This window comes from Pelmatolapia mariae, linkage group LG10_11, assembly GCF_036321145.2.
Source record: "Pelmatolapia mariae isolate MD_Pm_ZW linkage group LG10_11, Pm_UMD_F_2, whole genome shotgun sequence".
NCBI lineage: Eukaryota > Metazoa > Chordata > Actinopteri > Cichliformes > Cichlidae > Pelmatolapia > Pelmatolapia mariae.
In genome coordinates, this window is record NC_086236.1 from 32,466,393 (window position 1) to 32,494,065 (window position 27,673).

Consider the following 27,673-nt stretch of genomic DNA (forward strand, 5'->3'; position numbering starts at 1 on the left):
TCCTGGACGCACAATTACGTCGCATAACGCTGCGGTGACGGCAAACAATGCAAGAGAAGTCGCTGCTATTAACATCAGAGGAGAAGCGACAAGAACTCTGAAAGGATGTTTCCTCATCGATGCTATAGCTCCGTCAATGTTGATCACGGTACCAACCCCTCTGTCACTATTACCTCGAGCGGGGTTCTCTTTAGAGACATCTTTGACTTCCAAGGAGTTAGGGTCGACGTTGTAGACGGTCCCGTCGTTTCCTTTGCCAGGTTTGTGTGTAGGCCTAATAATATAATCACCCCTGATCATTATGATGGCATCTGGGCACCAGGTACTCTCCTGGACTTTTACTTCACCGCCAGATGAGGTACTGGAAATGTCATTGTTCGCGCCTGCGGTACCATCTTCTTTCAATGCGGTACCGTCGTTTTCCGATGAGGTGTCATCTTTGTCTGATGGGCTACTTGTGTTTCCATAATCGTCTTCCAGTACAGGATCTGCGTTGTCTGTCATGTTAATGTTCACAGGCAACGCATACACCGGACTTGACTCGCTATTACTCGGTTGTGGTCCAGTAGGCGCATCTCCATCTTCAGTAATCTCACTGTGGTGCACAGCATGTGGTACTCCGGTGGTCGTCATTTTTTTGTAAAAAGAACCTCGTCTCCAATAGGAATGTAGTATCGCGTACATGTAACGATACAGGTTTTTGAGATGGTCACAATCGGGTAGTTGGTTTTTTTTAAAAAAAAATAAAAAATAAAGTTTCAATTGTGAGTGGCTGCTAAAGCATGTGAAGATTAGTAAGACTATATGATATTGCTTTCATGCAGATTAATTCGCAAGTGTTGGTATTGTTGCAATGGCACACATGAACTTTGTGTACCGGATTACATTCCCCGACCGGCGTGCAGTCTCCCCGACCGGCGTGTAATGTCCCCGACCGGCGTGTAATGTCCCCGACCGGCGTGTAATGTAACCCCCCAACTGACATACCCTGAAAACTCCTGCGGTTTAGCAACCTTGAGGTGTGTATCGGCTGTCAATGTGATATAGAGACACAATAACATCCATGATTTATGTTTCCGCACAGTTTATTCGTCCACCCCAACAACAAGTCATACAAGGAACCACATAATGTGCCGTGTAATTCAGATTTATTACAGCTCACACGATAACATAATAAAAACGTTGGAAAGAAAAGCACAATGTATGCAACAGAACGAGATGATAACATGATGCAACGTTGTTGTAGTATAGGTGCAACATCGAGCAGACTGAAGGTGAAATTCTCCTGGGGTGCCCGGTGCACTCCCTGTCCACAATTACGGGTACCACACCGTGGAAGCCGTTCGCTTCTTACAATTGTCGTTTATATGACACCACAAAAGACATTCGCCTCCGTGTCGGTCCGCGCGATACACCTCTCCCATGCGAGGCATCGTGCTCACTATCTCGTCGATCAGTGTTTCCAAGTCACATCGATCCTCTTTGGTGTAGACAAACAATTTATCTTTGAATTTCTCGTAATCCTGGTCCCTGTAAGAGGTTTGCCCGTCACACGTGTTGTAGATTAGTCTAGATTCAAAGTATTCCTTGTACATCAGCCACAGCTTCCCCGAAATGTCCTTTACCTCCTCATCGGTCTTCCCCTTGCCATCTAACAGCAGGGTCACGATCCACCCCGCCGATGTCGATCGGGATACGTACACGTACCAACGTTCCCATCCGACCATAAAGTCTGCACACTTACGATTGAACCAAAAGTGTACCATGTTAAACCCGTCCAGACACACGTCGTTTATGGCCTCCAGGTTGATCAAAGGCATGTACCAGGGCATGTTCTTGTCCCAGTCTTCAGCCCATATGATCTTGCTCCCCTTGTCACCGGATGTCATATCTGTTTTCACGATATCCTCACCGCAAGGCTCACACAGTAACCACGCTTGGCGCAGCTCGCTGTTTGAGAGGTGGTTTTTCGGATGCGCCAAACGTATGCTGTACACTTGCGGCATGTCTGCTTGTTACACCGATATTGAGCTTTGGACTCAAAGGAATATATGTTAGAATCATTGCACGCGAGCCTTGTTTTGTAAGATATTTGTTTTGTAAGATATTTGCGGTATTTAGCGAGCTTGGGGATCACAACAGGACTTTCCCAGCGGGTAACCAGATAGGAAAGGCAGTGTAGACACAGTTATGTTTGAAATGAGGTTTCTATTTATTTTGCAGCTGCGAAATAAAAAAAACATGTATGTGGAGAAATCAGAAACATATATACACATTATACACACTAATAGTTTATGTATAGAGTAACAAGCAGAACCACCAAAGAAAGGTCGTGTTACAAGGCGAACAAGCAACGTGTTACAAGGCGAACAAGCAACGTGTTACAAGGCGAACAAGCAACATGTTCGATGTACCCAAAACCACAATACATGACGGGTCAGTTCGACACAGGTTTATGTTTTCCAGTCGCAAATGTCAAGTATCTCTTTATAAGTTTAATACCCATCTTGTCTACCGGGTTGTCAGTTTTGATAGATCTCAGTCTCAGAGATTGAGGGGTCCGATACACCAAAAATCTGAGGGATCCAATACACCAAAAATCTGTAAGTTCCGTCTGGTACCGCGACCAAAATCTCTTCCGTGTGCTCTCTCATCTTTCTGACATTATATCGCACGCAGCCGTCCTTCATATCCAGACAGCTATTGTTTGGGTTGTACAATTTCCTTTTTGCCACGAACGCGTCTATGCTCTGGTGCGGCGTGATGTAGGATTTGACTTTAACTCGACTGATGCTCCTGACGCTCCTTCCGGCTGCTTGATGGCATAGCCTTCTTCCACCATGCATCTGATGACAGTTTCCACCGCGTGCCGCAGGATGGTGTCCAATCCGTCTTCCTCATATTCTTCTCCGGGCTCTTCTTGTCCGTAGATGGCATAGAGTTTGTTGTTCAGCCAATGAAGCTCAAATTGAAAGGTAGAATATTTTTTGCGATGCAGATCAGGATTCCTGTTTCTGTACACAAACTTGACTCTGTCAATTACACCTTGAAAATTTGTGAGTGTGAACTCTTGGTGATACTGCCACGGTATGAAGCTGGGGATCTCGTAAAACTTCGGCTGATACATTTTACTTTTGTCCAGATAGCACCAAAAATAATCGGTGATAGGCTTCATGTTATCAACGCTTCAAGCGGGTGTTTTTGCGTGTTTTTAACCTGTATGTTCTGATTCATGTTCATTTTACTTCCCTCCCCGACCGAGGTACAATAATAAGTCCCCGACCGAGGTACAATAATAAGTCCCCGACCGAGGTACAATAATAAGTCCCCGACCGAGGTACAATAATAAGTCCCCGACCGAGGTACAATAATAAGTCCCCGACCGAGGTACAATAATAAGTCCCCGACCGAGGTACAATAATAAGTCCCCGACCGAGGTACAATAATAAGTCCCCGACCGAGGTACAATAATAAGTCCCCGACCGAGGTACAATAATAAGTCCCCGACCGAGGTACAATAATAAGTCCCCGACCGAGGTACAATAATAAGTCCCGCAAATCATTATGTAATTCACGGATCGTTTGGAAAGCTGTGAAAGTAGTACTAGTACACATGCACTTGGTGTATGTAGGTAATACAAGATCTGTGTCGGCGATACAAGAAAAAGTAAACACAAAAAAACACATACGCATGTGAGTGTTTACGTGTAGGCTTCCTTTATTGCAATTGCCAATGTGAACAATGTACAAAACGGAGGATTGTTTGTCACAAATTACACATAGCACACACGCAATCGGATTTGTAAGACATTGTAACAATCTCCAGCTGACCGTGTATCACATCATCGTTTTCAACCAGTTTGTCGTAAGTGTTGGCGATCGCGTCTAGGATTTTCCTTTCTGATTGCAGTTCGTACAACAGCGTGTCCGCTACGATTCCGATTTTTACATCTGATGCCTCAATCTTGCGGGCAAGCAGGAACCGCTTAATTGAAGGAATAAAGCCAGGCGTGATGAGTTTTTTTCTGATTCTGTAATAATGGTCGGCGTAAAAGTAATCCTCCAATACTCTCAGACACTCGTGCTCTCTTTGGCTGGGGTGATTGATCTTACACCCGTTACATTCATTAGTCCCGTACAGGTTGAGAATATGATCCAATAGGTGACACACCGCAATTTTCACAGCGTCGATCAGCCCAGGAGAGGCCCACTCCTCTGGCTCGTTACCGTCGTCTGACGACACGTCCACATCTTGCGTAGAAGCCCCGTTCTCGTCTCCGTGCGTGGCATCGGGTTCCGCGGGTGGTTGTTGTTCATCCTCCTCGTTTGCTGGTTCAGAGGGGGGTAAGCATGAAACACTTTCTTGCCTGATTGTTAGTGTGTAGGGGTCCATGTTGTGCATGCGTGCCTTTTTATCCTGTCTTGCCTTTGGTCCCGGTTGGATCGGTGAGAGGAGTGGGTGTGAGGTGGAAATCTTGACTTTCAGATAGGAGAGACAAATAATTCATACTGAGAACACACTACTCAGATCTGGATGTGTAACACTGCACAAGAAACACATAAAAGCGCGTCTGATCTGAGGTTGTCATCATTGTGGTCATGTTTGTGAGTGCATTGTCATATGTAGACCCTAACCGTTCTGTCCGACCGGCGTATGACTGTCCCCGACCGGCGTATTTATCATATGCCATGCTTGCAGAACGCGAGCCATAACCGGGTTGCTGTGTCAAACAATAGGGCATCCGGGTTACCTCCACGATGACCGCGCGGTGTGTGTTTCTGTGCTGTGTCGTACGTATACTCTCAGTGACTTCCACAACCCATTCTCTTATCTACATTTACACGGCGCTGTCTACCAACTCCAGATCGGCGGCTTTGCCCAACTTTACGGCGATAGGTCTAGTGGACGGTAGACCCTATGATCGCTTTGACTCCGTCAACCCAAAGAGAATTCCCACAGTAAAATGGGCTAGAGAACGTTTATATAGTGACTACTGGGATAAGGGCACGAAGAGCCGGGTCATGAAACAACAGTGGTTTCACAAAAATCTACATGTCATGATGGCTAGGACGGGGCACTCGGTGTCCGACGGTGATATACATGTTCTACAGGGGTTACACGGATGTTACGGGGAAACTAGCCCCACAGAGGAGAGGCTGCAGTTTGTTCGCGGGGTGGATAAGTACGCATACGATGGTGACGATTTACTCTCCTTTGATTTTGAGAGACTAAGATGGTCAGCGGCAGTTAAAGAAGCGGAACCCACGGTGAAGAAATGGAACGGTGTGCCCGCGTTACCCGATTACACCAATGGCTACTTTCGCAACGAGTGTATCAACTGGTTAACTACATTTGTTAAGTACAGCAAGCGGGAAGTCATAGACAGGACAGGCTTTCCTGACCTCTATGTGTTTGCAGGAAGAAACTCCAGCTCCGATATTGTCACATTGATTTGTATGGCGTCTGTTTTCACCACAACCACGATTGCTATGAAGCTCATGCGAAACGACCGAGTTCTCAATGCAGACGATGGTATTACAGTGTTTGACGTGCTCCCAAACGACGAGTACACGTTTCAAACACGAATCGCCGTGGATATATTGTCATCGGACACAGGGAACTACACCTGCGAGTTTTTCGAGCAAGACACCGGGTATCACATTGTGAAACACTGGCGAGCGGGGGATCGCTCACATGTCCGGTCGAACGCCCGTGTGCGCTGGGTTCTTCTGCCAACAATAGCGTGCCTGTGCACTGCAGCTTCGTGTGCGGTGTTGTGTGTAGCACAAAAACGGAGGACCGCAGAAAGAGGAAATGGTGAAGATCGTGTCCCGTGATGTCATGGGTTTCAACATGAGACATGTGGGGTTTGAAACCGCAGTGCATTGGTACTCTGGGGCTGGGATGTCCGAGTATCCCGCTCTGGAGATGGGTACTCATGCCGAGAGATTGGTACGGCTGTGAGGAGAATCTCTTGGCGAGCGTGTCATGCAAGAGACCGGACAATATAACTTGGGAATGAGGAACCTATACGGAAGCAGCAGATGAAGAGTTTACCACGTACAGACACCGGCTCACATAAGTGTGGCATTGTATGGGTTGTTGTGATTGACCGTGGGGCTGTCGGCGTGTATAGTGTTTATCTAGTTAAAGTTAAACTGTCATTGTGAAAAAAAATCTGTATGTGTGTTTTGTTGGCTAGAACGATAATAAAGAAAATAAGAAAAAGAACATTGTACTACTGATGACATCATCGTGTTTTTTTTATGCGAATAAGTGTGTTTTTTACCAAAAAGGTCAGTTACATGAACAACTAGATTGTTTTTTAGAAAAAAAGAAGCGGCAGCACACACCAAGCGGAATGGTTTGTTCTTGTCAAGGCGAACCATAAAGTGTCCCTGAGGTTTGGATTTGCAACAGTGTGAGTTAGAGATTGGTACCAATTTCTGTGATGATGATGATGATGATTAAAAAATGTCATTGAAGCAACGTGTTGTCCTGTCGGTTGTATTATTGTGAAACAATGAAGATTTTCAACGGGAACACAGATGGGTGGTGATAAGAGATCAGATCCCATGTACTAAGCCCGCTGAGTTTTTTTTTGTGTTTGTTGCATACCGATCACATTATGAGTTTATCATACGCTCGTGTTACCATTGAGTAATATTAGTGGTCTGCATACACACACAAACAGTACCATGTCGCGCACCAGACCGTGGGAGCAGCATAGTAAAAATAAAACCGAGATTCGAGGAGTATCAGTCGAGACAGACTGGTCATTGTTTTCTACGGTACCCTCGTGCTCCCATTCAGGTCCTCCTCCGTTATTGAGACCCGCCACGTTTCATTATCAGGGGTTGTTTACCGGGCAAGAAGAAGAAGAAGAAGAAGAAGAAGAAGAAGAAGAAGAAGAAGAAGAAGATGAAGAAGATAGTCAATCGCGTGGTAGGTGCGAAGAAGGCTCGCAGAGTGAAGATTTCACATATCTCTTGTCGTACGAGGGGCAGGCTTGCAGTACGAAAAGCCAGCCGAATGAAACTCAAGGAGGAGAAGCGTTGCGCTCGCGGAGGGAGGATTATTTTTTTAGGTCGGATGACAAGCAAGATTATCACAGCGGCTCTTTCTGCGATCGCACTGATTGCGGCCTTGGCCGGGATAGCGATCCTGTTGTGATAGTGCGCCGACCCGGTGAGATCGAACAGGATACGGATAATCACTATAGCGATGACAACGGCTACGAAGAAGAAGAAGAAGAAGAAGAAGAAGAAGAAGAAGAAGAAGATGATGATGATGATGATGATGATGATGATGATGATGATGGAGAATATGTCCTCGAGAAAGGAGGCCCTACCGAAGAAGCGACCGCAGTGGCCGCGCAAGATGAGGTCTCCACGTTCATGACCTTCTTCCCTCCTGAGATTGAGGACAGGATAATCTCTATGACCAACCTTGAGGCGTCCAGGCGCAGGCCCGCCATAGATGGATGGAAAACAATGGGCCGGGCGGAATTCAGAGCCTACCTCGGGCTGCTGATACTCGCTGGCGTGTACAGGTCGCGAGGCGAAGCGTGCGAAAGCCTGTGGGACCCAGAGAGCGGCAGGTCCGTGTTCAGAGCCGCTATGCCGCTCAAGACCTTCCGGGCTTATTCGAGCGCACTGCGTTTCGACGACCGAGAGACCAGAGAGGTCAGATGTGCCGACCACCGCGGTCGATGTGACAAGTTGGCCCCGATTAGAGACGTTTGGGACGAGTGGTGTGCGCGCTTACCTGTCATGTATCGACCCGGACCCGAGGTCACCGTGGACGAGAGACTGGTGCCTTTTAGAGGTTAGTGATCAGCGGCTAGTGTGTGTGTATTTGTGGTGTATGTTGTTGTTCATGTGGCTGCTTCCCCCTGCTTGCGTATTTGTATAAAGACTTGGATACACACATTCTGAATACGATGTATTGAGTTCTTGTTGTATCATCACCCACAGGAAGGTGTCCGTTCAGGCAGTACATGCCCAGCAAACCAGCCAGGTACGGGATCAAGATATGGGTCTTGTGCGACGCCCGATCTAGCTACGCATGGAAAATGCAGTTGTACGCGGGCAAGCCAGACAAGTGCAGTCCTCCTGAAAAGAACCTGGCAGCGCGAGTGGTCATGGACCTAACCGAGGGGTTAGCTCCCGGACGCAACGTTACCTGCGACAACTTCTTCACCTCGCGCGACCTCGCCACAAGGCTGTTCCGCGAAAGGGGCCACACGTTACTGGGTACCCTCCGAGCCAACAGGTCCGAGGTCCCCAGAGACCTGCGCTGCGTCAAGGGCAGGGCCGTGGGCTCCACCGAGTTTGCGGTGCTCCGCGGTGATCCGAACGAACGGTTGCCGCACGAGGTTGTCATGTCCTACGTGCCGAAGAAGAACAAGAACGTACTGCTCCTCACCACCTCTCCTCGTTACCTCGAGTCCTCCGGGTCCCTTGCTGAGCCCGGCTGCGAACCCAACCGCTCAGGAGCCCCCGCGAAACCGTCGATGGTGCTGCATTACAATCGCACCAAGGGAGGCGTCGACAACCTAGACAAGGTCCTGGGTACGTACAGCTCTAGGAGAAAGACTTGTAGGTGGCCCGTTGCCCTATTCCACAACATGCTGGACGTCGCGGCCTACAATGCGTTTGTGCTCTGGAGGGAGACCCACCCGCACTGGATGTCGGGCAAACTCAACAAACGAAGGCTGTTCCTCGAGCGTCTGGGCAAAGCGCTTGTTCTGCCTACGCTTCAGCGCGCCCCACGTCAAGGAGAGCGGCGGCAAGTGCAACTAGAAGGAGAAGGAGCAAGCGTCTCCGAGGCACATCACACCGATTCGAGGGGACCTGCGGTCAAAAGGCAGAGGTGCCGTGTTTGTCCCCGGAGCAAGGACGTTAAGACCAAGATCGTGTGTTTTTCCTGCCACACGCATGTGTGCTCCAGGTGTGCGCTTACGTACTGCCCTAACTGCGTTGCTGCGTTCCGTCCCGTTCCGCAAGGAGACCCGCATGAGAACGAGGAGCTCCATGACTAGGCTACTGGACAACCTCGTTTTCTTTTGTACTCAGCAACAAAGTAATTGAAAAGTAAGACAACGCCGGCCCGAGCGCGTTTCCCGGGCGGCGTGGTGTTTCGGTATAAAAAAGAGGTTGGTTTTTGCGGCAGGGTTGGCGAGGGCGGGCCGTGGGAGGCCGCTGTTAACCGTTGTGTGCCCGTCCGCCGGCGAAGACCCCACGGTGGTTGTGGGTTACTCGGCGGGGCTGGGGGTGTGCGAATACCCCGGTCGGGGAGAATGCGTTGTATATTTTTATTATTATTATTATTATTATTATTATTATTATTATTGTTATTGTTGTTATTATTATTATTATTATTAACAAACGTATAAAGCCATTACGCCGGTCGGGGACATACGCGCCCCCCTAGGCGGAGACTGGGGTGCGCGAGTACCCCCGAGGGGACTGGGGTGTGCGAGGACCCCGGTCGGGTGCACAAGGGTTAAAGCAGCGATCACTTGGACTATTCCGCAGCACCCCTCTCACATTGGTACACCCCCACCCCCTCCCCCGGTATTCATTGTCTTCTACAGTAGAGCGGGACATTTAATTTACTCTCAGCGGAATTGACCGGAGAAGGCATCAGTTCATGCACTGCACTGGCCTGCACCATGATTAGTATAAGGTAAGAATGAATGATTTTTTTTCCTACTTGGTATTTCCATGTTTGCATTTGAATAACAGTAAAAAAAAACTTGTTAATGTTGTACATTAACGAGTTTTTTTTTACTGTTATTTAAATTGTGTCTACTTCTTACAATCCGGCAACAAATAAATTGCACTGCGAACAAAGTATATCAACAAAGAAAACATTTTCGTTTCATAATTTCTTCGTTATATTCCCTTACAAAGCTAGCTTTAACGCTTCGAGGTTTCCTTTGTTCTTGCCGTCGCCTCGGCGCTTGACCCAAACTTTCGCTCTGTAGTTGCTTAGTACTACAAAAAATTCTAAATCTGTGATATATGATTGATAAACGTAAAGTTAACTGTATAAACGTGTTCAATGACTTTGTTACTTTTGATGATTGGAGAGCACTCGCTTCAATGCGCACACGAAAACTTTAGACTCAGTTTGAATGCTCACGCAGCATGCGTGACTGTACGTTGCACGCTCACCTAACTTTACGTTGCACGCGTACATGACTTTCCGTTTGTGCCTTGAATAATGAATAAGGCTACGTCCACACGTACCAGCGTATTTTTGAAACCGCTGATTTTTCTATGCGTTTGCACCTTTTGTCCACACGTAATGTATGTCTGGCCGTACATTGTGTTTGTATTTCCAGGCACATTTCACGAAGCAGAACGCAGTCTTCAGAGATATCCACGTGAACGCTGTGATACGTCTGACCTTCAGTCCGAAGAAGAAACCCAGACCAGTCTTAAAAGAAAGCACAAGTAAAACCTTTTTATTCACAAACATATCTTTGATTGTTAAGAATTTATGATCTTGTCTTTTATACATATCTGTGGTGCTTGCATACTGCAATATCGCCACATAATATAGTCCAAAAAGTGGAAGTTTGTAAACTTTTTAAACATGCAAAGCCGTGTACACTTGTGCACTTCAAAAATTCATTGTATGCTGTACCTTCTTGCACGTCTCTGTTTCCTGTGTGTGTTGTTAGAAATCAAACTAACTTTAGGAAACAATATGCCAAAAGCATATTTACAATTACTTAAGACTGTTTTTAATTTATTTTCTTTAGACCAAATCCCCTGTACACATATACGGACTCAGAGGATGAGTTTTTTTGTGGGGAAAGCCTACAAAAAAACGGTTTCCCCAGGCCCCTCGAGTGAAAATACCAGGTAATAAAATACTGTCTAGTGTCTGTGTACATATCTGTGTCTGACACGAGGAAACTTTTTTGACAAGTTGTCTGTATTCTTAAATACTTAAAAAATTATCTTTTTCTAAACAGCCCTCATCACTCCGCAGTCTGCCCCCCAGCCCACTGATAGCAACCATCATAATGCCCCACCCAGCTTCCGGCACCTTTCGCCACTCCGGCACAAACCGACACAGCTTTGCGATCTCGCCAGCATGCAGAGTCTGATGTCTTCCCTATAGATGGTATGCTTTTAAAAAAGCTTTAAAGCTGCATCACAATGTCATTGTACTCTTATCTTCAAAACACCAGTTTATACTCCTGAATGTCATCTTGTTGTGATTTTTTTTTCTGTAGATTCCAGAGACTCTGTGAGGCCACTATTGCAAGGCAAGTTTGAAAATCTTGGAATTTCACAGTTTACATGGTATAACAAATATATGTGACAGGCAAAAACTAGTAAACACTTTTAGCAGTTACAAGAACTAACAAATGAATATCCAACAAAAGGGAATAGAAATACATTGCACTGCCAATACTTTTGTTTATTCTTTGTATGACTTGAAAATCAGGCTTTAGCTAAAACTAAATGACATGTTTCTATCATCAATTACATGAAGTAAACACACAAGCACTTGCATACACATTTAAGACATGAGACTCGCTAATTCCATCTCATAAAATGTGTCTATAGGTGAGACGCTTTGCGTTGATTGGTGGTGCTGGACCACACTGGAGGTGCGAGTCCGCCGTGTAATGGTTTATGCCATTACAAAGGAGCTGGCCTCTGTACTCAACTGGACAGGGGAAAAAAAACAAGGACCAGACAAAGCAAAAAAGGGCATTTAAAGAGACAGCGCCGTGCAGATGCATATTTGGTAAGTTTTAACATTTATTGTAGTTTTATGAGCCTAAAGTGAACAATAAAGGGATCAATTGATGTGCTGGGTGCGTTTCACATTTCCTATGTCTGTTTTTTGCTATATTACTTTGTCTTTCTTAATAACAAGTCTTTCATGTCCGGTTAATCTGGAGATGGAGTCTTTGGTCTTCGGCTTGTTTTGTCCTCGGGTTGTACACTTTGTACAGCCCGAGGACCCATGTTTTCTTCTTTTTTTTTTAAAGGATACACGGCACACCATGCTAAGACATATCGCATTTTCAGCTTATAGCTCTTTGGGAATCAAATGCGGCAGTTTGCTGATTTCCGCCTGGTGACTTTCATGTTTATCAGCCTAGGAGTTTACATACTTTCTCCCTGCTGAAGACAATTAACAAGAGCTTATTCATGTGCTCTAATTCCCTTTTTTTGTGTGTGTGTCTATTTTTTGTCCTAGATGGCCTGGCGCAGCAGGTAGGGGCGAACTCTATGTCTGAGTTGGTCTTTGCTCAAGCAGTCCAGAAATGGCTCAGATATGCTCCAGATCGTACGGGTGGCGCGCAGGAAGCACATCATCCATCCCCATCCCGGAGTAAATAATAAAAAGTGACGTGAAACATAGAAATGTAAATAGGAAACTTTGTCTTTTAATAAAGTATTTTGCAAATGATACATGTCTATTGACCTTTTTTGGTTTTTTGTTTTTTTTCAATAAAAAGCAACTGTGCGAAAGAGGTGGAAAATCAATACCATATCTCAACAGTGTTTCAATATCAGAATCTGACATTGTTTCAATGTCAACAGTGTTAGAAAATATAACGTCGAATCAATGTCAGGTTTCAACATTGATTCAACATCAAAACCTGACGTTGTTTCAACGTTAAAAATGGGTGCAAGAGTGATGTTGGGTCAACGTCACACTTCAACGTTGCTTCAATGACGTCGCCTGATATTGACTCAACATTGTTTCAATGTTTCCTTGCTATCTGGGATAACACAGAGTTGTAAAGATACTTGAAAAAACAGATAATTTCTTAATTCTATATATAACCCCTTTGTAAACGCTGTTCACCGAAGTCTATTTGCCAACATACATAAAGATATTACACATAAAAAAATACACAGAAACATTGGCAATCAGTTTTTGGCACAATTAGCCAGAGGTCTCCTTACTATGGTTCGGAGCTGCGGGCCTGGCCGAGGTAACAAGAGAGTGCAAACATGTTGAGGGCTGTGTTAGTTCAGTGAGAGATTTATTTGGAAAGAAAACAATTTTCACTTGCAGTCAAAAACTAATGTGTATGCTTATGCCTGCATTTTTATTTTGTTAAATACAAACAAAATTGTAGCAAAAGTGCTGCCACGTGTCTGGCCAGAAAGAGCTGTTTATTTGGTAGTTCAGTGAAACTACTGTACTATACTGTACTATACTGCTGAGTGACCGTCTTCTGCTCGTCAAATACATTTCATTGCAATGTTGACCCTGTGCTAACTTGCATATGACAAATGAAACTGAAAGGCTTCAGATAGTTAAGAGTGAGAAAAAAAATTACGTTCATGTTTGCAAAAACATGAACGTTGTCTTGTTACACAATATTTGGAATTAAATAAAACAAACAAAACACTACATTTTTAGGAAATATTAGTGAGTGTTTTTGTTTTTCTGTACTACTTGGACACTAAAGTGGCCCTCCAATGAGATGACGGTGCCAGAAGTGGCCCGCGGCTCATTTGAGTTTGAGACCCCTGGGCTAGACAAAGCTGGACTGAAAGACAGCACAAAGGCACTAATAATGGCAGCACAGGAACGAGCTCTAAGCAGAGAATCAGTAGTGGCTGGGGTGTGCCACACCGGGCAAGATTCCAGGCAGTGCAACAATGAGAAAAAGCTGATATTAACAGGCTGAAAAATTCTCTTAACCAGGACATGGCATCATGTGTATGGCATACACATGATGCCATAACCAAGTGGTTGGCATAGTATCAGGAACATCTTTTCCAAATATGCCTGGAAGTCTCAAGGTCAAAATGCAATACACCCCCTAGGGTTGTTGAGAATAACCAAGCTAAGATCATGTGAGACTTTGAGATACACAGAGATAAATTGGTGATGGCTAAAATAACCAGCCATAGTAGTGGTGAATAAGCAGAGAAGTAAGGACATAGTGATAGATGTAGCTATACAAAGTGACAACAACATCAGGAAGAAGGAACACAAGCAGCTTGAGAAATACCAACGGCTGAGAGGGGAGCTATAGAAGATGTAGAGGGTGAAGGCAACAGTGGTCCCTGTGGTAATCGAAGCACTCAGGATACTGACGCCCAATTGGCCAAGCAGCTCCAGCAGATTCCTGGAATGACATCTTTGTCCAGAGGAGTGCAGTCCTTGGAACAAAAATGACACTGCACAGGGCCCTCAAGATCCCAGGCCTCTAGTAGAGGACTCGAGCTTGTATTATTGAAATACACTAACAGATTAAACTTTGCTTGACTAGTTTTACATAATTGGGCAATCACAGAAACCTGCGCTTTCAGCAACTCCACTCTGTGCTCCTTGATTAATTTGGTTTTGCGCTTGTCTACTGATACCACTGGACACCACAGCTAATTGAATTTGCAGCCACAAGGCAGAGGTCAAACTGTTTCTAAGTGCTCTATTCATGCAAATGAGTTTAGGCCTTTGAAAATCATCTGTCTTCAAATAGAGCACATCAAACATATTCTGTGATTTGTCAAGGGCTGGGTAAAAAAGTACCACACTCAGGGTGAGCATCTACATCGTAGGCACATGAAGGCTGAACAGGTCTCATCTGAGTACTGCTGTGGTTTATTCTGCTGGATGTTTTTGAGGCTTAGGAACATTTTATTTTGTGTGCATGGAGTGTTTACATTATTAATTGCCAATATTAATACATACTGATTCTGTGAAATTTGGCACTTGTGCATGCCATCTACACTGCAGACTTCTCCCACAACTCCACCCAGTGCTTCCTGCAGAAGTTCTCTGATGACTCTGCTATAGTCGGCCTCATCACTGATGGGGACGACAAGGAGTACAGAGGACTGACTCAGGACTTTGTGGACTGGTGCCAGCTGAACTACCTCCAGATCAATGCCAGTAAAACCAAGGAGCTGGTGGTAGACTTCCGCAGGCACAAACATCCTCCACTGCAACCACTGAACATCCAAGGTATGGACATTGAGACTGTGGACAGCTACAGGTACCTTGGTGTTCATCTGAACAACAAACTGGACTGGACTCATAACTCAGACGCCCTCTACAGGAAAGGGCAGAGCAGGCTGTACCTGCTGCGGAGACTCAGGTCGTTTGGAGTGGAGGGCCCACTCCTGAAGACCTTCTATGACTCTGTGGTGGCCTCAGCCATCTTTTATGGTGTGGTCTGCTGGGGTGGCAGCATCTCTGCTGGGGACAGGAAGAGACTGAACAGGCTGATCCGAAGGGCCAGCTCTGTTCTAGGATGCCCTCTGGACCCAGTGGAGGTTGTGAGTGACAGGAGAATGGTGGCTAAGCTGTCATCCCTGCTGGACAACATCTCCCACCCCATGCATGAGACTGTGACAGCACTGAGCAGCTCCTTCAGTGGGAGACTGCGGCACCCACGGTGTGGGACGGAGAGATTTCGCAGGTCTTTCCTCCCCACTGCTGTCAGACTGTACAACAAAGACTTTAACTGATCAAACACACACATCCACAAATGTGCAATAACACAAATGTGCAATAATCTTTCTGGCACCATTGTATTTTTCACTCTGTTGTATATAGCATTTGTATTCTATTTTTATCCTATTGTATATTTTATTCTATTTTATTCTACTGTATATAGTATTCTATTTTTATTCTATTCTGTACAGTTGTGTACTGTATTTATTCTTATCTTATTTTATTCTAATTGTCCTTCATAACTTTTGCACTGTCCACTTCCTGCTGTGACAAAACAAATTTCCCACGTGTGGGACTAATAAAGGTTATCTTATCTTATCTTATCTTATCTTATCCTATGCACTAGAAAAATTTATTTTCAACAGCCACTTCTCGAAGTCATTTTATCATCTGTTTTGATCATACATCACCAGACTTTTTATATTACATTTAGACATACTGGCAGTTAAAGTTAAAGCAGTAAGGATTTAAGTGTATGGTTACATAATTAGAATCAATATTGTTTGTGTAAGGGATGGAATCAAATAAGTTGCACTGCTATTGCATAAGTTATATATAACTGGTCTGTCTCTTGGCAGGAAATATCAACAGCATAAGAACAGACATCCAATGAAATCTGCTGGACAGATGGGACTAATTACTAGATTTTGGTAGTGATCTCGATGTAAGTACTGCCATTTAGAGACGTTCATAACTCCAGTTATGCAAATAAAGGAGTAGAGTTGATTTCCAAGCCAAAGAATATGTTATCAGAGTCCAAAAGCTGTTGAGTCCTTCAGTTCTTTATCTGTCTCACTTAAGACTTAAAAATAAACACAATGAACAAGATAAAGTATTCATTAAACCATAAAACTAAACATAGAAAAGAAATCCCCAGAGCATTACCAGTAGCAATATGCAGATGGTTTTCAACCCTGCATTTTGAGTTTGGATTTTCAGGTTCTGTTGATGAATATTTATTCTCGTTATCATAGATTTATTTAAGTTGTGTCTCTGACCTTGGTGGTTCCCGTCCCTTGATTGCCTCTTGTATCTATTTAACCCCTTGATCAGTTTGTGTTCCTTGTTGTGCTTCCCTGTGTTTATGGTGTTTCTGTATATATTCTCATGCACTTTTTTTTCTGCTGTACTCCTTTGTCTGAACAAAGGTTTGTCTTTCATTAAATGTGTTCGTAGTCTGCAACATGTATACTAGGACAGCGTCTTGTTATGACACTTGCAGTTAAAAGGTTGAAGTTTATTATTTTTTTCAGGCAAGCTGCTTATTATTTTGAAATATGTAAATGACTGACTATATCTGCCAAAAAGATGCAGTATGTTGTGCTCTGCTTCTGAACACTGGAGTAGAGAAGACATATATCTCCATTTTTCAGGATACTATCAGTGTCAGGGGCTGACAGTAGTGACTGAAATACAATGTAAGCCCTCCCCCACACCCCATTTTTGTGTCATCCTACATCCTTACCTGCTGACAGCTGTACTTGACTTTGACACTTGAGATAAGCAGCTTGTCAGTGTCAAGAGTCTGGAGTAAAGAAATGGCTCGAGTTAGGGAGGCTTGGTGTTCTGTAAATGCAGTCTCATTTATACATAAAATCATGTATGTTAATATTAATTTACTCAATAGTAGCCTGCTTAGAGGTTTGTTGTTTGTAAGGAATTTACAAACAACTAAACTGTTGTATTTTTAAAAGGAGAAAACATGAAATGCTGTTATTGAGACATGTGGCTTTATATCAGCAAATGAATTGATAAATATGGAATTTTAACTTTTATTTAGAAAACAAAAAGTATTTCTGTTGCTGCATTTTATTTCATTTTTATTTTTATTTTAAGGCTGGTAAGATAGTCCTGTAGTGTGTCTTTCATGAATATGGTAGTTTTTTTACTTGCCAAATAAAAAGAAAGTCGGAGACTGACGGACGGATTGCCACAGTATCTGTAGTAATGTAAATGCTGTACATTCCTGTGAACATGCAGAAATTAGTAGATATGGGCATGTCATACGGCTATTTTGTCATACTGACAGCCCAGTTCTGCAATATATCCTGCAAGGACAAACCAAGGACAGAAAAAAACACATTGTGCTTCGAGTAGTACTCTCTCTGGTTCATAGTAGAATAGCTTTTTTTTAATCCAATGGAACAATAAAAGTGAAAAGGATTGAAGATTCAGCATGCCACTTTTAACCTTGCATTAATTATGTCCTTGATATTGTCACTGCATCTTTCTCAATGAAAAGCAAATTGTTTTTGAGAACCAAAGTGTCCTTCACATGGGCAGAAAAGATATTAACAGCCTTCAGGGTGACCAAAGGTAATGATCATTTGTGAGAAACCTGCTTCAGATCTGTCTGTCTTCTGCTTGTGATTCACCATCCAATAACCTTGTACGTTTAGATAGAAAGTTTATACCTCTGGGCAATTAAGTTGTTCATCATGAAAAGTTCCAGTTTCATAGACATTATTTTTTTAAATCTCCTGCTGACAGCTGTACTTGGCTTCAAAGTTACTCTTTGTTGGCATAGACTGGTAAGAAGAAATAATAAAAACTGCAGAATATATATTATGAGCCAAGTAAACAATAACATTATTCATCTTGTTCTGGATATAGCTTATCAAGTTTATCAGGCTATTGCTGTTTTAGATCATTGCATAGCTTATTGCATTACACATTATTGCAGTCTTAAAGACCTTCAGTAGAATAAAATGTAGAAATTGTGTCTATGTCACCAAACCGTTAAAGATTTTGAGAAATGAATCTCTAATAGCTCAGTCAACACTACATAGTTCAATGTATAATCAGTTCATAAAATCTAATTTTGCAGATTGTGCTGTCACATTGTATTAAAAGCAGTGCAGCAGCAACTGTTCTTTTTGTGGGGAAGAAGGACTGTATGTTAGCAGCTATACAAAGAAATTAAGTGACACTTGATTTAAACTCAATGAAGAAAAAAAGACAGATTAGTCTCTTGGAAGAAGGCAAGCAGGTTTGAAAGGAAACCTGAGATAAATGCAAAGTGAAGATTTACACCGCCTTCTGAACATGAATGGCTCTTCAATCTGAGAGGGTTCAATGAGGGTTACTGACTATTTGGCTCCTTTCCTGTTTGGAAGACTTCTTCTAATTGGCTATGGTGTGTACTAATTTATTGTATAATTGAGGGTACAGTATAGTAGTAAGTAATCAAACAGTAACAGTTTGAAATATTACAAAGGTTACCGTGCAGGGGCCGATCCTTCCATGATGATTCCTCGTCTTCCTCCTCTTTTTTGGGTTTCTACTGTCTGAGGCATTCAATGAGCACGCAGTCGGTTGGGCCATCTTCCTGATGTATTCATGGACACAGCTGGACTTTTGCCCGGTGGACCGATGGTGATTTTTTGTTTTTATGGGCTGATGGGGTTTTTTTGTTTGTTTGTTTTTTGTAACAGTAAAAACAATGAAAGGTGGTGGATTGGCCAAAGGCAAGTTATGAACTGTTTCTGAGAGACAAATAACACCAGGATTCTTTTCTACATAACTGACAGCTGGTAACTGTCCAGGGGCAGGTCTACCAAAGTTATGCCAGGGGTGCAGGTAGGGCATTTCCAGGGAAAGGGAGCACAAAGAAATGCTTTTCTTTCTTATTCTCATTTAAAATGTCTAGCTTTTAATAAATAATTATCCGAATCTTACAACCAAAGTGGTCATCTGGTGTAAAATGTATAGAAATCATACATATATCCCAACAAGACAGTGAACGTCACTGTCACAACAGCGTTTGTTTTCATTCAAAGGCATTATGGCTTTTCCTATAATACCTGATGGGCTGGTCTCTAGTCAAAATGCCCGGGACGATTTTTTATCCCAGTCCAGCCCTGGTCATGGATCTTTGTTGTGTCATCCTGGACCGTGGTACTGACCAATCCCTGGCCTCCTTCCTTCCTTCCTTGGCCTTCCTCTTTGAGATGTAAAATGGTGTAATGACCCCATATCATGTGCTTCAGCTTCTGCTTGAAGTGTTACCTCAGTTGACATCTCCATCAGTGATTGATAAATTCCCTCAAGAATTGTGCATAATCTTCTCCCAGAAACATTTTGTTGAACATTATTCATTAGCATTAGAAATGTTGCTAAATAAAAATATGATGTTCAAGGTGACGCAATAAAGACTCCAAATTATTTGTACCATATGCAGTTTGAACAGTTGTCAAACTCTACAAAGTACTGAAATAGTTCAGCTGATGCCATTTTGTAGAGGCAGAGAATTCAGAAAAACCTAACCCCCAAACATGAAGTTCATTCATTCTATATTATCAGGTTTCATTCTATATATTCAGATTTTTATTGTAATATATATATAATATTTTAGCAGCATTATTTCAGCATTATTTTAGTATGACTCAATGGTGCCCTCGAGTGGCCTGAATCAGAGAGCTGCTTTTCTACACAGACAAAAATATACTAAATTACTTTTACTGTCATTTAGTAAATGAAATTTCATTGCAGTTTGCTCAACACAGGATGAAAATATTAAAAACTGTTTTAAGCATAATAAAACATACAAAAATCTATAGCAGCAAAAATGCTATTAAATTCAAAATTTATTTGTATAGCACATTTAAAAACAACAGTTGACCAAAGTGCTTCACAATTGGTTAAAAACAAGAGAAAACAATAGAAATATAGATAAATTAGAAACTAATAGAGATAAATAAGAAGACAGTGAATTAACAATAAAAACATAAAACAGGCCTGATAGTACTCATACTGAACTCGAATTAAAAGCCAAAGTAAAAAAGTGAGTTTTAACACGCGATTTAAAAGACTGAATAGACTCTGAAGTACGAATCTCCTCTGGCAGATTATTCCAGAGTCTGGGTGCTGCTACTGCGAAGGCCTGATCTCCTCTATGCTTCAATCGAGACCTTGGTTGTGCTAAGAGCATCTGGCTAGAAGATCTCAGTGCTCTTTTGGGGTCATACATGTTGAGGAGTTCGTTTAAATAACAGGCGCCATATTATTTAAAACTTTAAAAGTAAGTAAAAGAATCTTGAAATCAATACGATATTTTACAGGGAGCCAGTGTAAATTTGCTAAAACTGGAGTGATGCGTTCATACATTCTAACACCTGTTAAAAGATGTGCAGCGGCATTTTGGACTAACTGCAAGCGATGGAGAGATGAGTGTTGAAGACCCAAATAGAGAGAATTGCAATAGTCCAGTCTAGAGGTGATGAAGGCATGAATAAGTGTTCCTAGATCTCTTAGAGGAAGATAAGTGCTATGAAGTGCAATGGTTAAAAGAGACCTGTGGAATTAGCATACAGAAACCTGGTATCCAGTACAAGTGGCATATTTTATTTAAAGTTCAGAAAGCCTATCCAGCCAGAATATATGAAAGCTGAAAAGTGTCTTGACTGAAAGTGCTCTGTGGTCCATGACTTTCTGCTTCAAAGAACAGAAAGAAAAACATTACATTCTGCAGTCGTCCCAAATCCTGAAACGCACTGTTTCTAATTGGACTTCCAAAGAGGGAGCTTGTTCATTATAAGTCTCAGATCTGCATTGCATTCCTTTGAACCCATGGTCTCCATTATCCGCCCAACAACCTCCCTGCTTTTGTCTTTGACTATATCAAAATAATTGCATTCTTTAATCTGTGGAAAATTCACCTCAGCAGCGATTCTGGGTTTGTCTTATAGAACAGTCGGTCAAGGTGACACAACTCTTCTTGTGGGTCTTTTGGTTGCTCAGAAGCACACAGATAATGATGCTCAAAGACAACTCTGGGTAAACTACTTGCTCTGTTGAAACACTGAAAGTTTTTCTGTACAATTACTCCACCATCTCATTCTAAAGAAGTTGTTATGACCCAGGAACATCTGGGTCATATATGTGTGTGTGACTCCTCTCTCTCCTCTATCTCAGGTGGGACATGGGTGTGTCTTGATCAGTGTTGGGGAGTAAAGGAATACATGTACCGGCGTATTTAAAATACAAAATATGAGTATTCCATTGTAAATAATTGTAAATAGCTTTGTGAAATAGGTCATTTGTAACCCTTTCAATGTATATATTTATTGTCTACTGTAGCAGTCTTGTAGGAGTGAGAAGCTTTTTCTGTTGAACTCAGTTTTCTCCTGTTTTTCAAAGTAGAACATTAGAAAAGCAAATTGTTTTTTGGTTGACTTTTGTTTGGTAGGGAAGCTTAGGGACCTTTAGAGATAAATAAATGACTACATAGCATTTTAAAAGAGAGAGATTGCTACAGTTTTGGCTCTTTCTTGGGTGGTGTTGGAGAGGGGGGCCACGTTTCTTGGAATGTTCAATTTACCTAAGAACATAACACAAGTATACGAGTATTGCATATGATGCCTGTAAGAACTGGTGAAATAATAAATAATGTAAAGTCTAGAATCTAATTACATTTTGGTAATTTTATACATTACGATTTCCATTTCAGATGAATTGGCTTTGACCTCAGTGTAATTAATTTGTGTGTGTTTACTGTTACTTACAAGTGTCTGTTATTTGTGCATTGAGAAAGAACAGAATTGTGTGAAATAAAAATAAAATCACTTTTAAAATGAGTGGCTCTCAGTCAGCCTTTAATAAAGAGCTCAGTATGACTTTGATGTAGTAGAGTAGAAGCTCTTTGATAAATGTAAAATGCAAAACTGCGACTCGTGTGGTTTCATTCTGATTAAAAAAACACACAACTAAATAAAAACAGTATTTATTTATTTGGAAATATATAGAATACAAGTGTCTGTAATTCACAGAAAACAAAGGATAAAAGACAGGAATACATCAAATAAAATATTCAATACCCTCACCTTGTATAAAATTATGCAATGGAAGTTGCGGAAAATGAATAGAACCCATAGCTGCCACTGAATATGTTCTTTTGTGTCTTGATGGAAATCAGGAGTGTACAGTAGCGTACTGTATGGACTGTATATTTATGGAATTCTGATTTCTGACAAATGTCATGTTGTCAAAAAGTGTTCTCTTGCACACTGTCCTTTAGTAATTTAGTCGCCTATACTGAGAGACACAAAGAAATTCAGTGGCAGATATTGTAGAAAACTGACAAATCCTGCTCCATTGACATTTACAGCCAGAACTTTTTGCATTATAACTCAAAAAATGTTTTTGTTTTGTTTTGTTTTCAGCCCACCCCTTCCCTTTCTTATTCCCCCATGTTATCATATTGATTAAGTCCATAGGAGGCCTAGTAATGACTAAATGGTGCAGTCTCCTTCAACTCATGGTACCCCTGGTGGTTTGGCTCTGTAAAGAGACGGAGAGGGCAGTTAGGACTAGGAAGTACCACAACTCTATAACTACCTATCTATCAACCTATCTATTGATCTAAGCATAAGCCAGTGTTTTGAAAAGACTCTTTTAGAAACGTAGGTGCTCTGCTGTGGTTACATACAGGAAGACAAAAACCAGTGCATTTTAAAACCACACAGAAAAAATATTGTGACTTGGATTCTTTAGTTGCCACTGCTTATCAAACTGTTTCCTTAAAGTCCTGTTGGACATGACCTTCATTTCTATGCAATGAGCACTGCGAAAGCCACCCTACTATATATGTAAAGCATTTGTTATTCCCTTTTTAGAACCTGTGTCTGTAGTCTGGAGGTCACTTAATGATTTTCTGTACATCCCAAATGATGTAGACAAAAATAGCCACTAGCAGAAGGCGTTTGAGTGTGTAGATAAGTGTTACGGTACCGAGACTCATGTTCTCCTCCACCAGAGGCCTCTTCTCATTGCAGTTCACCACTCTTCCCTGTGCTGCTCCCAGAATAGTCATGATGTCCACTAAGTTGAGTTTCCCTTCCTCCCTGGCCTCCCCAACTTCCTCAGCAAGCTCCTTTGCTGCCTCTTCACGCTCCTCTATTTCCTCTTGGGTCAGCATTGCATGTAAACCTTGTTGTGCTGTGGTGTTTCCCACCTGTGGGGGTGCCAGAGAACACAAAGCCCTCACCTGCCCATAGGACTTCAAGTGAGCTATATTGGCACGCAAGAAGAGCAAGAGGACATTGAGGTCGTTCAGTGGGCAACCTAGCCGTCGTCTGTTGATGAGGTCCAGCGCTGGGAGGACCTCATAGATAGAAATGAAGGTGGTATCCCAAACAAAGAGTCGAAGGAGGCTGAAGAGGACGATAGGTGCCAATAGGATATAGATGGCACCATTAGCAACACTTATCACCTGAAAGACTAACTGGCCAATCATTTTACACTGAACCAATTCAGGGATCCAGTTCTGATCTCGCAGCATCCCTGTGCGTACGAAGCAGCTAAACTCATCCTGCAGGAAGGCAGACAGATGGAAGTAGGCCAGGTACAGGCAGGCAGCAGTCATGAAGATCAGGAGGAGGAAGCCCCGCAAGAAAAGCATGCTAACAAGAAAGTACGAGTTTTGTTTGCACTGCATGTGTCTCTCCAGAAGGGGGTACTCAAAGTACCGCTTCTTTTTGGCCCTGCAATGACACAAGAACAAACTCAGCATTATAACCATAGTCGTACTGCTACAAATACACCCAGCTGGGAGCCACCCAACACAACCACAATGTTCTACTTTTGGCTCCTAGGAGTTCCTGACCACAATACCAACAGTACTGAGACTGTTGGTAGCTAAGCGCTTTGCTTAAGGGTATAACAAGGGTAGTTGCTGTGGGAGAGGAAGCGATTGCTCTTAGCTTTCCTAGTTTATCAAGAGACAGAATAGCATCACTTTTGTATCCTCTGAATGACAGATACTTTTTACTGCTGCTGCAATGACCTAGTTTTATCACAGGAGTCCTTGGAGATTTATACAACTAGACATGTGAGTGAATCAATAATCATACGCTGAAGCTACTCAAAGCGTATGAACACTTGTGTTTACAAACTAACAATCATAAGTCCCTTACCGCTGCAACTCAGCCTGAAACGTCAGCGGGTTCTTAGTGTTCTGGCGCATATCCAGAATGTTTTGGGCCATTCGGACTGAGCGGTTGTAGGACTTGTCCAGTTCATCAATTATGAAGAGCAGGTCTGATCCCAGTGTGGGCATGACAAGCTGGCGCCAGATTAGAGCTGGGAGGTACATCAGCACGGCCATGGCCAGAAGAGAGTAAGGGAACATCTGGACAGACAATGACAACAGAAATTAGGAATAAATGGAGAAGAAACACCCAATCGTATAGATGAAACAAAAAAACAGCCAGTCTCACTACTCATCTTTTATTAATAACTCAGTATTACAAATGAAGAAGCGTGAATGATTTGTAAAGGGTTTTTAGAAAAAACTAAACTAAATCAATCCTTGACTCAGAAATGTGGTACACTGACATTTTTGACTGAAATTTTGCAGGGGTTTCAGTGGTTTATCATCCACTCTAGGCAGGAATAACATTCAAGAGTGCTTGATCAGAATCTTTGAACTCACTTTGTGTACCCAGAGGGAGCGCTCCTCGAAGTTCCCATCACTGTCAAACTCATGATGCATGAGAGAGTCCCAGCAGTATGTGTCTACATAGCTGGCCTGCTTCACAGTGAAGTTACTGGGAGGAAAACAGCTGATCTGAGGCCCTGCAGAATATACAAATATTGATCTATAACCTGATGTGAAAATATGGAAAATTACTTCATGCAACATCAGTTGATTCTGTTTTGTCGATATGCCTGTAAGCCACTGCACAGTAGCAATCTCTCTCTCTCTCTCACTCTCTCTCTCTCTCTCTCTCTCTCTCACACACACACACACACACACACACACACACAGAGTTTTCCATCCTAAAAGTCCAATGCTAGACACATGCTGTACATCTGAGGTTCTGCATGCCCTTTCCCTTTCACTGGAATAGATCTCTGTAGAAATCATATGTTTCCAAGTGGCAACATGGCATTTAAAAGAAAAAGAAAAACTCTGGGTGACTGTGTTCCAAATTTATGCTCACCCACCTTATATTTAGTTCACCTTTATATTACCACATATCGTCCACCCACACCCATCTGTCATTTCTCAAGGGTGCTCCACCCTTAAACAGAGAGCTAGAGTTAGAAGACATCAAAGTGTGCCCCACCTACTTGCAGCTTTGCAAGAAAAACAGTCTGTTTTATCCTTGCACCCTCCACATTTGGCCAGCTCTCTATAAGTACAAATATGCTGCCACTACTCTACTGCCAGGATATAATTTCTCTCACCACTCCACCTCACGATTACAGTGCATGGCCCACTTATCTCATGGGTGTGCATATTTTTGTAATTATTCAGCCCTAGTTAAGTGCTAAAATTATTGAAATGGTCATGATTTTTAATATAGATATTTAAAAATACAAGGAGAGCGCTTGTATTGTCACATTGACACAGAATTCAAATAAACATCTGATATCTATGACTTTGTGTTTGTTATTATAACCCAGTCATCCAGTGTCTTCCACTTATCCAATTCAGGATCACAGTGTTGTTGGAACCTATCCCAGTGGTTGAGGTGGAGTATACTGAGGTCGCCAGCCTGTTGCAGGGCTAACACAGAAAGACAGACAACCATGCGTACACATTTAGAATCACCAATTAACTCAACTCAGTCCCTTGTCTTTTGACTGTGGGAGGAAGCTGAAGGACCCAGAAAGAACCCAAGCAGACATGGGGAGAACATGCTCCACACAGCCACATGGTGGATTAGAACCCAGGAGTTTTTCAATTCAGTTCAATACAGTGTTATTTATACAGCGCCAAATCACAACAACAGTCACCTCAAGATACTTTATATTGTAAAGTAGACCCTACAATAATGCATACAGAGAAAAACCCAACAATCATTCGACCAGGTATGAGCAAGCACTTTGGCAACAGTGGGAAAGACAAACTCCCTTTTAAGAGGAAGAAACCTCCGGCAGAACCAGGCTCAGGGTGAAGCAGCCATCTGCCACGACCGGTTGGGGAGAAAGAAGGAAGACTGGATAAAAGACATGCTGTGAAAGCATTGTTATAATTATTATTATTATGTACTAACCATGCCAATTATGGTTTCATGCAGCTTGTTACATATTGCTAAATAATTCCTAAATAAAAAAAAAATTATAAACAAAAACAACAGAGCATGCCTTCTCATGAAATCTTATAACAATATTTTCCCCTTCAGTTCCCTACCTGTGCAAGCCATTTGACAAAGTGAGGGAGTTGAAAAAAGTTCTGTCCCTGCTTCTATCACCTCCTTTCAATCCTCACTTAATATTGGCAGATCGCCTCCACATTTGTGCTTTAAACAAGGCTTCTTGGCTAAGAGCACAGGTGCAAGTAAACCGGACTCCAGACAACAGTACACTCAGGCACTGTTGTGAAACTGACAAGCCAGCAGATAAGCAGCAAGATGCAGCAGATGAGCTGTGAATCTCAGGACCATGTCATGTCCTACACACACACTCCCCATCCCCTCCTCTGGTTAATCAACACATCCTCTCATTTGACTTAAATAGAGGGGAGCTGCTAGAGAAAAACTTTGGCTGGTAATTACAGCTTGCCACCGTTAGTGAACACTCCTCTCAATCATCCCCTGTTTCAATTAGTATCAGGCGCATCAGGCTGATTGCACACCGGCTCTGTAGAGAAGACGTTTAGTTCAAGGTCAAGGCAGTCAGTCTCTCCAGCAATACACTTGTGGACCTGCCAAGTATATTTATGATTGTCAGCTGTGCTCTTTTTGTTATGAATGGCCGGGAATATAGTATCTGTGTGCTTGTTCAACTTAAATTATTTTTTTATTTTATTTTCCCCTCTGACAGCAGAAGAAATGGCAGTAAAACCAATAAAGTGCTGAATGGAGTTTTAAACCCTTTGTTATTTCTTGTTTTCAGTAATTTCATGATGTCTTGTCAATGTTGCATAACATGTACTGTTGAGGCTTTGAGGGGGTCTTAATGGAGTCAGCCGTTACAGTCCTCCTTTTATGACAGATGTTTAAATCTTTCCTCTTCCTTGACTGAGTAATTAATATCTTTGTTTTACAGTTCTTTATATTAAATTTCCTTGTATACGTATTGTAAGAGGGAATGTGGGATAAAACTCTGTTTTATCAAACCTGCAAATCTGTAGAGATTAAAAAAAGTTAAGAACCCTATTAAGGAGGGGGGGGGGGTAGTTTGAAGAGCAGCAGAAATATTAGTAATATTAGAAATATTAGGTCTATTCCGCTAAGTATGAGACTCATCCTTATCATGAATTCAGCT

General features: G+C 42.5%; 1 protein-coding gene and 1 long non-coding RNA gene across 3 annotated transcripts in view; one reads left to right on the forward strand and one right to left on the reverse strand.

The window, feature by feature from the left end:
- The first annotated feature begins 9,586 nt into the window (after positions 1-9,586).
- Positions 9,587-12,448, forward strand: LOC134637421 (uncharacterized). 2 transcript variants are annotated; one of them, XR_010095115.2, is made up of 7 exons: positions 9,587-9,691; positions 10,353-10,464; positions 10,776-10,878; positions 10,992-11,143; positions 11,256-11,288; positions 11,593-11,776; positions 12,236-12,448. It is a non-coding gene; the product is annotated as an uncharacterized LOC134637421 (long non-coding RNA). The 2 variants fall into 2 exon arrangements; XR_010573867.1 differs by having other exon boundaries at positions 11,009-11,143.
- A 10,218-nt stretch (positions 12,449-22,666) lies between these two features.
- The window catches only part of pknox2 (pbx/knotted 1 homeobox 2), a 143,999-nt gene continuing 138,992 nt past the window's right edge, over positions 22,667-27,673 (reverse strand). Inside the window, exons 15-18 of the mRNA XM_063485977.1 lie at positions 24,891-25,033; positions 24,373-24,587; positions 23,189-23,940; positions 22,667-22,738 (exon numbers count right to left, since the gene is read on the reverse strand). Coding sequence (XP_063342047.1) covers positions 22,680-22,738; positions 23,189-23,940; positions 24,373-24,587; positions 24,891-25,033 — 1,169 coding nt within the window. The 3' untranslated portion in view covers positions 22,667-22,679. The remainder of the gene's footprint in view (positions 22,739-23,188; positions 23,941-24,372; positions 24,588-24,890; positions 25,034-27,673) is intronic.